The following is a 13013-nucleotide window of genomic DNA, read 5'->3' on the forward strand; positions in this document are numbered from 1 at the left end:
GTTGACCCCAGAGACAGTTTCTGAGAGGGTCAAACAGTTAAAAGTCAGAAGTGGCCAAATCAGGACTGTATGGTGGATGTGACATTATTGCCCACCTCATTTTGTCAATGGCCATCGAAGTGTGAGGTCTGGCATTGTTGTGGTGTAAGATGACATTTGACAGTAGAATTGTTGACTTCTTTTTGCGGATGGCTTCTTTCAGCTTCTTAAGTGTAATGTATTGATCACTGTTGATTGGTTTGGTTCCAAGTAATCGATGAGATTAACACCTCGGCAATCCCAGAAGAATGTGACCATGACTTTGTTTATGTATCGCTGTTATGTAAACTTTTTTGGCCTAGGTGAACTTGGGTGTTTCCATTGCTTTGATTGGGCCTTTGTTTCTGGGTCATAAAGGAATACCCAGGTCTCATCTCCTGTTATAACATTTTCCAAAAACGTCTCAGGGTTGGCTTCAAAGTTAGTCAAAAGTTCATTGCACACTTCCACCCTCTTGGCCTTATCATCCCTGGTTAATTGCCTTGGAACCCATTTGCTACACACTTTACGATATCCCAAATCATTGATTAGTGTTTCTACAGTGCCATTGCTACATCAAGTTCGTCACTGATATCTCTGATGGTCACACGATGGTCTTTCTGAATCGTGGTATCGACTTTGTGTCGGTTCTCTGCTGTCACTGCTATTAGGAGGCAAAGGAAAGGGACGTCTAGGACTTACCTTCATGTTAAAAAAGAAAGAGTTAAAATAGGGTTAAGTTCAATAGGGTTAGGCCCAAGTTCTGTGTTCTTAAATTGAAGCCCTCAGTCTGCAGAAGTCACACACAGGAAGTATGTCAGAAGCAGATAGCAAGGAAGTGTTCCTTTTAGAAGTGCCCTCCTCCTTTCCCTCTGGAAAGACTGACAACGTGATCCACCAATCAGAAAGGAGGAGATAGAAAGAGCCAGCAAGGGGGAATTGTGGGAGTCAGGAAGTTGCTGGGAGAAAGAGACTGTTTGTGGAGGTGAGAGTGCACAGCTAGACTCACTGGAGGTTGCTGTGAGAAAGAGATTGTGTGTGTGGAGGTGAGGGTGCACAGCTAGACTCACTGGAGGTTGCTGGGAGAAAGAGATTGTGTGTGTGGAGGTGATGGGACACAGCTAGACTCACTGGAGGTTGGGGTGTCGTCCCCTCTCAGTGGCATCAGTGACTAGCCACTCTGTGTGCCCTGCTACAACTGTCATTGCTGCCCAGGACTGGAAGAGATATAGAGCAGCTGGTAAGGACTTTGCTGAACTCTGAGTGGACATTATTAGTATAACCCTGCTTGCTGTTCACTGGATTTCTGGGTCTCCCTGAATAAAGATCACCTTGCTTTCATTGTAACCCGCTCCACTGTGTGATCCCTGAACCCCAGGATACCCAGGTCACCCGGTATCCTCACATTTGGCGGCAGCGGTGGGATATCACACAGTTCCTGTAGTGTTTCCAGGGAGAGAGTTTCCAGGGAGCTAATACACAAAGTATCAGCATGGAGAGTCAGCCAGCAGTTGTGGCCAGCAGTCAAGGGGAGAATGCAATGAGAGAGCAGGAGAAGTTTTACCGTACAGCTCGGAAACCTCACCTACAAGGATTTTGCAGGATGAAGGGAATTACTTATGATGGGACTGAGACCCGGGAAACTCTGGTACTGCAGGTGATGGAGTGGGATCGGGGGCACCCAGGGGATCCCGACCACCTGAGTGATGATGAAGAGGGACCAACAGGCAGTGGTAGCACTTCATCCAGTAAGTTACCAGGGTCGACCGCTGCTACTCCCGCCATACTGCAGAACTGGCTGGGGGCGCTAGGCGAAGGTGCGACCCCACAGGAGAGAGCTGGAGTGATCCAAGCTATACTAGGAGTACAAATTCCTGCTGATAGTGGAATTCCAGAGTCACCCCAAAGTTTTGAACAAGAGAAGCAACGCTTGGGATTTAAGGATGTTCCCACATTTCGGGAAAATGAAACAGACATTGACACTCACATTCAGATCTTTGAAAATCTCATGGGGGTGCATGGAATAGAGCCAGCTGACTTGCCAAAGTACTTGGGGCCAAGTCTCACTGGCAGGGCTCTGGAAGCCTATCGGGCCCTAACCCCCCAGGAATGTGGAGTCTACGCCTGTATAAAGAAAGCATTGCTTGCTAAGTTCCAGATAACTGCAGAATCTTATCGTCTCAAATTCAGGACACTGAATAAAGGTGGGACTGATTCCTACCAGGAGTTTGCTAGTCAGATACGGCAAGCCTGTCGTAAATGGCTTGAAGGAAGACAGGCCTCCACTGTGGAACAGATTGTCAACCTAATTGTCGTAGAACAGCTAATGATTAAGATGGCACCAGAGGTACGGAGTGGGTCGCAGGCAGAAAGCCCAGTACACCTGAGCAAGCTGCAGATTGGGTTGATGAATATATAGACAATCGTCCGCAATGGAGAGTCTTCAGTGCAGCAGGTGGTACAAGAATCCCACGAGTGGAGAAGCTCTCTGACAAAGAACCGCAAGTCATAGATAGTAATAAAGGAGGCCCTATCAAAAACATCACTTACTAGCCACCCAGATTCAGAGTGGCTAACCCAGAACCTCGGAAGTGTTATCGCTGCAATCAACCAGGACACGTGCTTAGGGACTGTCCACGCATAAGAGGGTCATTCCCTGGGGCTAGACCGGCTCCAGTCTCTGTTGTATGTTACTCTACGGAGGATTATGGTGAGGAGGTCGTCCAGTCAGATATGGATGAGGTTATATTGTGGACTTGGTTCTGGGGGAGGAGAAGGCGTCTCCCTGGAATATGTAAAGGGCACCTACAGACTGTGATAGTGGAGAACCAGCAGGTATAGGGCCTACGAGATTCTGGGGCCTCACTCACATTGATTGAGCCAGACCTGATTCTCGCCTCCCAGGTGATTCCTGGACTGTGCGAATTGCCACTGCCGAAGGGACAACAGGCCAATATCCCTGTTGCCAAGAAACATCTGGACTGGGGAGCTGATCAAGGTATCATGAAGGTCGGAGTACTCAAGGGGCTACCAGCCAAGGTAATCCTCGGGAATGATCTGGACAAGGACTAGTGACACGCTTCATCCAGGTGGTGACCAGAAACCAAACACAAAGAGAGGTGACCCAGGTAACAGATATGGACCAGAACCAACCTACCCAGACAACAATGGTGAGTGACTCCAGTCCATTGTCCAGTACTTTAGAGGTAGACTTGGCAGAGGTGGACCAGAGTGAGTTCCGACAGGCCCAATGGACTGATCCCTCCCTGAGTAAATTAAGGATCGCAGCCGAACTGGGGTTGGAAACAGCTGATGGAAGCAAGATAGTGTGGGAAGAGGAATTACTGTACCGAGTGGTCATCCCTCGGCCCGGACAGGAAGCAGTCATGCCTACTAAACAGTTGGTGGTACCTATACAATACAGAGCACAATTACTAGCACTTGCCCATGACATCCCTGCAGCTGGCCATTTTGGCACCCGTAAAACATTGACCCGACTGTTGCAGAATTTCTTCTGGCCACGGATTTCTAAAGATGTTAAGCAGTATCGGGACACCTGTGATACCTGTCAGAGACTGGGGAAGCCCCAATGGAAAGCTTTTCTGCACCCATTACCTTTTATAGGGGAGCCCTTTGCCCATGTTGCCATAGACCTAGTTGGACCATTAGCTATTCCCAGTCATATGGGCAAGAAGTACATCTTAACGCTGTTGGACTTCGCTACATGTTACCCTGAAGCCGTGGCCTTGTCATCCATTGACACAGAACATGTTGCACAAGCACTGACAGACATATTCAGTCGGGTCAAATATCCACAGGAAGTTGTCACAGATCAAGGGCCTCAATTCCAAGGTGAACTAATGCAAACCCTGTGTGGAAAAATGGCGAGTTCGGTCTCTTTGGACCACCCCTTATCATCCTCAGACCAATGGACTTTGTGAAATATTCAATGGAACACTGAAAAGACTCCTACAAGCTTATGTACAGTCCAAGGGGAGAGACTGGGAGAGAGCCCTGCAACATCTTCTATTTGCTTATTGGGAAGTACCACAAGCATCTACAGGATATTCCCCGTTTGAACTTTTGTATGGCTGGAAAGTGCGGGGCCTCTAGACTCGGCCAAAGAAAGTTGAGAGGGAACTTTTCAAGAACACCAGCAACCCATTTACAATATGTAGAGAACATGCGGAATCGGATGAGAAGATTGCTACAGTTAACCCAAGAGCATCTCTGGGAATCACAAGAGAAATAAAGGGAATGGTAAGACGCCCACGCTCAAGACTGCGAGTTGAGTCCAGGGCAAAAGGTCATGGTGCTTATCCTAGTGCGGAGAAACAAACTGAAAGCCATCTGGGATGGACCGTATACAGTGGTAAGGCGCACCGGACTGGTCAATTATGTGATCGCCCTGGATAAGGGAGGGAAGTGCCTATGCACCTTCCATATAAATTGAATCAAAGCTTATAGAGATCGTCAAGTAGCTGCCATGATGGTATGTTGCCCTCCGATGGAGACACCAGAAACGTATCCGTTGCCTGACCATTCGGGAGCTGCTAAAGAGAATAAGGGAGTGGAATCAGACCAGGTGGGACAGCAATTGAATACGGCCCAGCAGCAAGAGATGCAGAGGATCTTAGAGGCTGAACAAGCCCAGTTTTCTTGTCAACCTGGTCGAACTCACCTGACCACTCACCATGTGGACACTGGGAACAGCAAGCCAATCAAAGTTGCTTACCGAATGACCCCAGATGTTATGAGACAGGTAAAGACTGAGATCAAGGAGATGCTAGCTTTGGGGGTCATTGTGCCATCTAAAAGCCCGTTGGCCGCTGGGGTTGTGTTGGTTCCCAAGAAAGATGGGACTACACGGTTTTGCGAGGACTATCGCAAGTTGAATGAAGTAACCACAACTGATGCTTACCCTATGCCCCGTATCGACGAGATACTGGACCGGATTGGAGGTGCCAAGTTCATCTCAACGCTGGACTTAAGCAAGGGTTACTGGCAAATCCAACTTACCAAAGAAGCCCAAGAGCGTTCTGCCTTCATCACACCCGTAGGACTCTTTGAGTGTACTAACATGCCTTTCGGGATGAAGAACGCCCCTGCCACATTCCAGCGAATGGTGAATGACCTACTGGAGGGGTGTCAAGACTTTGCACAAGCCTACCTCAAGCCTACCTCGATGATATTGCCATCTTCAGCCGTACCTGGGCGGACCATTTAACTCATGTGGCAGAAGGGCTCAAAAGGATCAAACAGGCTGGGCTCATCATACACCCAGATAAATGTCAGATGAGGAAGGCTGAGGTTCAGTACCTAGGACATCGGGTTGGAGGAGGCTCTATTAGACCAGAACCACCAAAGGTGGAGGCTATTGTCAACTGGCCCTGACCTGTCAACCAGAAGCAAGTGCGGACCTTCCTTGGAGTTGTTGCAGCACCGTTTCCAAGGCTCTAATGGACTTGACCAAAAAGAGATATGCTCGGAAGATTGAATGGACCATCGAGTGTGAGCAGGCCTTCACCATCTTAAAAGACATGCTGACTCGAGCCCCAGTGTTGGCTGCCTCTGACTATGATAAAAAGTTTATTGTGCAGACAGATGCTTCGGGGTGTGGACTTGGGGCAGTGTTGTGCCAGGTGGAAGAAGATGGTAGGGAACACCCAATTGTGTACCTATCTCGTAAGCTAGCTGACCGAGAGATAGCCTTCGCCACTATCGAGAAGGAGTGTCTAGCCATAGTCTGGGCCTTAAAGAAACGCCAACCTTATCTCTGTGGTAAAGAATTCACTGTTATTACTGACCATAACCCGTTAAATTGGCTAAACAGAACCTCAGGGGAAAATGGGAGGTTGTTGAGGTGGAGTTTGGCGTTACAAGGTTTCAACTTTTCCATTTCTCACAAAAAGGGATGGGACCATCACAACGCTGACGGGTTATCCAGACGTGAGGAAACAAATGCCAAACTTCGCAGACCTTCGGGCCGAGACGATAGTCAGGACTCCGACATTGGGCTCAATCCTGTCTCCTCGATTTAAGAAGGGTTAGGGATGTGAGGAGACCAGGGAAAGGGATGTCTAGGACTTGCCTTCATGTTAAAAAGGAAAGAGTTAACCCTATGGCCAAGTTCGGGTGGTCTTCAGTATGCCGGCGGTCTGGCTCCCGGCGACCAGCATACCGGCGCCGGGAGCCCGACAGCCGGCATACCGACAGCCGGCATACCAACACTTATTCTCCCTCGTGGGGGTCCACGACCCCGCTGGAGGGAGAATAAAATAGTGTCCGTAGCGTGGCGAGCGCAGCGAGCCCGCAAGGGGCTCATTTGCGCTCGCCACACTGTCGGTAAGCTGGCGGCCGGCCTCCCGGCGCCGGTATGCTGGTCGCCGGGAGGCCGGCCGCCGGCAGATCGTAGTGAACCCGCCAAGTTCTATGTTTTCTTAAATTGAAGCCCTCAGTCTGCAGAAATCACACACAGGAAGTATGCCAGAAGCAGACAGCAAAGGAGTGTTCCTTTTAGAAAAGCCCTCCTCCTTCCCCTCTGGAAATACTGACAATATGATCCACCAATCAGAAAGGAGGAGATAGAAAGAACCAGCAAGGAAGAATTGTGGGAGTCAGGGAGTTGCTGGGAGAAAAAATACTGTTTGTGTGGAGGTGATGGGACACAGCTAGACTCACTGGAGTTGGGGTGTTGTCCCCTCTCAGGTCACCCGGTATCCTCACAACTGCAGTTTATGGTCTGCCACCACAAGGTTTGTTTCACACGGACGATTCTCCCGATTGAAAATGCTTCATCCACCTATTGACATTGCTATAGTCAATTGTACGCTCACCATACAATTTTTTTTTTTAAGTCTTCTGTGGATTTCTGTAGCACTGCAGCCTTCTTTTTCCTGAAATTCTATGATGGTTTCATCTTGGATTCCATGGTATTTCTTGGACTACCTAAACAAAAATACATATATAGCTAGCATACATATTCATCTACAAACTGACAGTTTCAAATAAATGTTGCATATTATTTCAGAGTTATGAGCATTTAGGCATTACTGTTTGGACAGCCCTCGATCTTGCCAGCCTGTGGAAGTCTTCTTCTTGCATGGTGATGACAGCAGAGGCTCCTTACCTGCTGAGCTCAGGCTGTTGTTTAACTAAGCAGCTCCAGGAGTGGCCCAGCTACCAGCTGGATGGTTGCCCAGCCTGTGCAGAAGGAGCTGGAAGGGAATATTGCCCACAGCGGCAATGGCTTGCAGCTGGTGTATGGAGGAAGGAGAGTGCAGAGATGCTTCTGTGTGGTCCTTCTTCAAAGAACATTAGCAAAGCCAAGCAACCCCTCTCTCTCTCTCTCTCTCTCTCTTTACCTTCATCATCATTCTCCCCTTTCTCTCTCTATCCCTTCATCTCTCCCTCCCTCTGTTTCCCCTCTTCGTCTCTTCTACCTCATTTTCTCTCCCTTCTCTCTCTCTCTCCATCTCACCCTCTTTCTTTCTCTTCCTCTAGCTCTCTGCATCTCCCCTTCTCTCTCTCAACCCTGCTTTCTCTCTCTCTCCATCTCCCCCCTCTATCTCTCTCATTCGTCCTCTCCTTATCCGTCTCTATCTCTTCCTCACCAATCTCTCTTTTTCACCCCCTCCCTCTCTCTTTACTCTCACCCCATCCCTCTCTCTCTCCACCTCTCGCTTTCTCCCTCTCTCTCACTCATGCTCCCTCTCCATCTCTTTTGCCCCTCTCTCTTTCTTTTGTTCCCTCATCCTCTCTCTCGTTCACTCTCTCCCACTCCTTCTCTCTTGCTCCTCTCTCTATCCCTCATCTTGTCTTTCCCTCACCTTCTCTCTCCCTCCATCTCTTTCCTTCCTCTCTCTCGCCTCTGTCCCCCTCTCTCTTTCACTCCATCTCTCTCTCTCCACCCCTACCCTCTTTCTTTTGCTCATGCTCTTTTTCCATCTTTCTCCCCCTCTCTCTACCTCTCTCTCTCTTATTCCCTCCCCCTCTCTTCTTCATTCTCTCCCACTCCATTTTCTCCTCCCTCTCTCCCTTTTTCTCTCTCCTTCACCTCTTTCTCTCTCTTCCCCACCTTCTCTCTCCCCTCACCTTCTTTCTCTCTCTGTCTTCCTCACCTTCTTTCTCTCTCTTCCTCGCCTTCTCTCTCCCTCACATTTTCTCTCTCTCTCCCTCTCTCTCTCTTTCTCTCTCCCTCACCTCTATCTCTCCCTCACCTCTTTCTCTCTCCCTCACCTTCTCTCTCCCTCTCACCTTCTCTCTCTCTCCCTCACCTCTTTCTCTCTCTACCACTCCTCTCTTTTTCTCACCTTCTCTCTGTCCCTCACCTTCTCTCTCCCTCACCTTCTCTCTCTTCCTCATCTTCCTCCCTCACCTTCTCTTTCTCCCTCACCTTCTCTCTCCCTCTCTCTCACCGTCTCTCTCTCTCTCTCTCCCTCACCTCTTTCTCTCTCTACCTCTCCTCTCTCTACCTCTCCTCTCTCTTTCTCACCTTCTCTCTCTCTACCTCACCTTCTCTCTCTACCTCACCTTTTCTCTCTCTCTCTCACACCTTCTTCCTCCCTCACCTTCTCACTTTCCCTCACCTTCTCTCTCTCTCTCTCCCTCCTTCACTTTCTCTGTCTCTCTCCCTCACCTCTTTCTCTCTCTGCCTCTCCTCTCTTTTTCTCACCTTCTCTCTCTCCCTCATCTTCCTCCCTCACCTTCTCTCTCTCCCTCACCTTCTCTCTCCCTCTCTCTCACCTTCTCTCTCTCTTCCTCACCTTCTCTCTCTCACCTCTCTCTTTCTCTCTCCCTCTCTCTTTCTCCATCCCCCCTCGCTGTCTCTGAATTTCTCTCCCTCTCTGAGATGCACAGTATTGGAAATGTGCGGTGACAGGAGGGTGACTTTTCACTTTTGGCGTGTTACGGGAGTGTCGCAGGTGTGTCGCAGGTGTGTACACAGAGGCTTCATCCTACACAGTAGAGGCTATACTCAAAGATGGGCACCAGCTGGGGGCTGCTGCAGATTTCTATGGTGCGTTTGACACTGGTGTCTAAGGACGCAGCGACGGTATAGACGCTGCGAGTGGGCACATGGATGTACGCCAGGGAAGTGCTGATACTGGCAGTGTATGATCGGTGGATAGTTTGGCTGCTGAGGCCCTAGGATGGCGGCACAGTGCATTTCCCTGCAGTACGCCATCTGGAGCCTTTATCCTGATGTTATGACTGTAAGGTGGTGCTGTGCTCGTGTTGTACAGAGGATGATGCCTGTCCCGTCTCACGGTCACTAATACTGTGCAGCGTTACACTTCTCTCACTATTTACCAGTGATACATACCTGTTTATATTGCATTTATTGTATTTGTTCTTCGGCCATGTCATTCTCTGTACTTTGTGTTCGTTCTTCCCAACCACAGAAAGCTGTATTTTACGTTGGTGCACAAAAACCCTACACATGGCAGAATCTGCACCTCGGCGGCCGGGTGTCTCGGGTCTGGGTCAGACGTATTCAACAGAGGTTTCTTCTATACACCCCCGGAGAGAGGTGAGAGTTGTGCGGCTGCAGGTGACCCCTGGAGAATGATCCGCAATGTTTTCTCTGTATGGTTCAGTCGGTGCGTTCTGGATGTGTGTTAATGTCTGTCTGCCTGGGACTGCGCAGCTCAGCACAGATGTATGTACGAGGCCACAGCCCCGGCCAGTGCTTCTGCCAAATGCTCGTAATGGCTGATAATGGCCCTCATTCCGAGTTGTTCGCTCGCTAGCAGATTTTAGCAGCATTGCACACGCTAGGCCGCCGCCCTCTGGGAGTGTATCTTAGCTTAGCAGAATAGCGAACGAAAGATTAGCAGAATTGCTACTAAATAATTCCCTGCAGTTTCTGAGCAGCTCCAGACCTACTCACAGATTGCGATCACCTCAGTCCGTTTAGTTCCTGGTGTGACGTCACAAACACGCCCTGCGTACGGGCAGCCACTCCCCGGTTTCTCCAGACACTCCCGCGTTTTTCCCTGACAAGCCTGTGTTTTTTTGCAAACGCTGGGAAAACGCTGAGTTGCCGCCCAGAAACGCCCCTTTCCTGTCAATCATTTACCAAACACCAGTGCGACTGAAAAGCGCCGCAGAAGCCACAGCAAAACAGCTAAGTTTTTAGTAAAATAACTAAGCGCATGCGCTCTGCGTACCATGCGCATGCGCAATTTGCAACTAATCACAGCATAGCGAAAATTGGCAACGAGCGAACAACTCGGAATGACCACCATTAGCTTTAATGGGTATTGAATTGAATAACGCCAGAATGCAGCAACGGGGGCGGAATAGCACCGTGCGAGGGAACACCGCTAACCGGCGGCTAATTGAATCATTCCCTGTATGTTACATATCGCGGTGAAATTAGCAGAGGATAAGAAATGCGTTTCCAGGCATCATCAGCTGACTCGTGTTCTTGGCATAAGCTAGGAGCATATTACATACAGCGTATTACCAGTATATTACCAGCGTATTACCAGTATATTACCAGCTTATTACCAGTATATTACCAGAGTATTACCAGTATATTACCAGCGTATTACAGTATATTATCAGAGTATTACCAGTATATTACCAGCGTATTACCAGTATATTACCAGCGTATTACCAATATAATACCAGCGTATTACCAGTATATTACCAGCTTATTACCAGTATATTACCAGAGTATTACCAGTATATTACCAGCGTATTACAGTATATTACCAGAGTATTACCAGTATATTACCAGCGTATTACCAGTATATTACCAGCGTATTACCAGTATATTACCAGCGTATTACCAGTATATTACCAGCTTATTACCAGTGTATTACCAGAGTATTACCAGTATATTACCAGCGTATTACAGTATATTACCAGAGTATTACCAGTATATTACCAGCGTATTACCAGTATATTACCAGAGTATTACCAGTATATTACCAGCGTATTACAGTATATTACCAGAGTATTACCAGTATATTACCAGCGTATTACCAGTATATTACCAGCTTATTACCAGTATATTACCAGCGTATTACCAGTATATTACCAGAGTATTACCAGTATATTACCAGCGTATTACAGTATATTACCAGAGTATTACCAGTATATTACCAGCGTATTACCAGTATATTACCAGAGTATTACCAGTATATTACCAGCGTATTACAGTATATTACCAGCTTATTACCAGTATATTACCAGAGTATTACCAGTATATTACCAGCGTATTACAGTATATTACCAGAGTATTACCAGTATATTACCAGCGTATTACAGTATATTACCAGAGTATTACCAGTATATTACCAGAGTATTACCAGTATATTACCAGCGTATTACAGTATATTACCAGCGTATTACCAGCATATTAAATACAAGAACATAAGGGGCCTGTGACATGCAGATGTGTTATTATTGCTGCACTGACGCAGATTCACAAAGACTCCCGTCCCAGCGTATTACCAGTATATTACCAGAGTATTACCAGTATATTACCAGCGTATTACAGTATATTACCAGAGTATTACCAGTATATTACCAGAGTATTACCAGTATATTACCAGCGTATTACAGTATATTACCAGCGTATTACCAGCATATTAAATACAAGAACATAAGGGGCCTGTGACATGCAGATGTGTTATTATTGCTGCACTGACGCAGATTCACAAAGACTCCCGTCCCAGCGTATTACCAGAATATTACCAGAGTATTACCAGTATATTACCAGCGTATTACCAGCGTATTACCAGCGTATTACCAGTATATTACCAGCGTATTACCAGTATATTACCAGCGTATTACCAGCATATTAAATACAAGAACATAAGGGGCCTGTGACATGCAGATGTGTTATTATTGCTGCACTGACGCAGATTCACAAAGACTCCCGTCCCAGCGTATTACCAGAGTATTACCAGAGTATTACCAGTATATTACCAGCGTATTAACGGTATATTACCAGCGTATTACCAGCATATTACCAGCGTATTACCAGTATATTAACAGAGTATTACCAGTATATTACCAGAGTATTACCAGTATGTTACCAGCGTATTACCAGTATACTACCAGCGTATTACCAGCATATTAAATACAAGAACATAAGGGGCCTGTGACATGCAGATGTGTTATTATTGCTGCACTGACGCAGATTCACAAAGACTCCCGTCCCAGCGTATTACCAGTATATTACCAGAGTATTACCAGTATATTACCAGCGTATTACCAGTATATTACCAGCGTATTACCAGCATATTAAATACAAGAACATAAGGGGCCTGTGACATGCAGATGTGTTATTATTGCTGCACTGACGCAGATTCACAAAGACTCCCGTCCCAGCGTATTACCAGTATATTACCAGAGTATTACCAGTATATTACCAGCGTATTACCAGTATATTACCAGCGTATTACCAGCATATTAAATACAAGAACATAAGGGGCCTGTGACATGCAGATGTGTTATTATTGCTGCACTGACGCAGATTCACAAAGACTCCCGTCCCAGCGTATTACCAGTATATTACCAGAGTATTACCAGAATATTACCAGAGTATTACCAGTATATTACCAGCGTATTACCAGTATATTAAATACAAGAACATAAGGGGCCTGTGACATGCAGATGTGTTATTATTGCTGCACTGACGCAGATTCACAAAGACTCCCGTCCCAGCGTATTACCAGTATATTACCAGAGTATTACCAGTATATTACCAGCGTATTACCAGCGTATTACCAGTAGATTACCAGAGTATTACCAGTATATTACCAGCGTATTACCAGTATATTACCAGCGTATTACCAGCATATTAAATACAAGAACATAAGGGGCCTGTGACATGCAGATGTGTTATTATTGCTGCACTGACGCAGATTCACAAAGACTCCCGTCCCAGCGTATTACCAGTATATTACCAGCGCATTATCAGTATATTACCAGTATATTACCAGAGTATTACCAGTATATTACCAGCGTATTACCAG

The 13013-nt window shown here is 47.1% G+C and overlaps 1 protein-coding gene across 2 annotated transcripts in view; it reads left to right on the forward strand.

The window, feature by feature from the left end:
* Positions 1-13013, forward strand: part of DISP3 (dispatched RND transporter family member 3) — a 546610-nt gene that overhangs the window by 397931 nt on the left and 135666 nt on the right. For both annotated transcript variants that reach the window (XM_063948697.1, XM_063948698.1), the window contains exon 14: positions 9423-9550. In XM_063948697.1, coding sequence (XP_063804767.1) covers positions 9423-9550 — 128 coding nt within the window. The remainder of the gene's footprint in view (positions 1-9422; positions 9551-13013) is intronic.

This window comes from Pseudophryne corroboree (assembly GCF_028390025.1).
Source record: "Pseudophryne corroboree isolate aPseCor3 chromosome 10 unlocalized genomic scaffold, aPseCor3.hap2 SUPER_10_unloc_4, whole genome shotgun sequence".
Taxonomy (NCBI): domain Eukaryota; kingdom Metazoa; phylum Chordata; class Amphibia; order Anura; family Myobatrachidae; genus Pseudophryne; species Pseudophryne corroboree.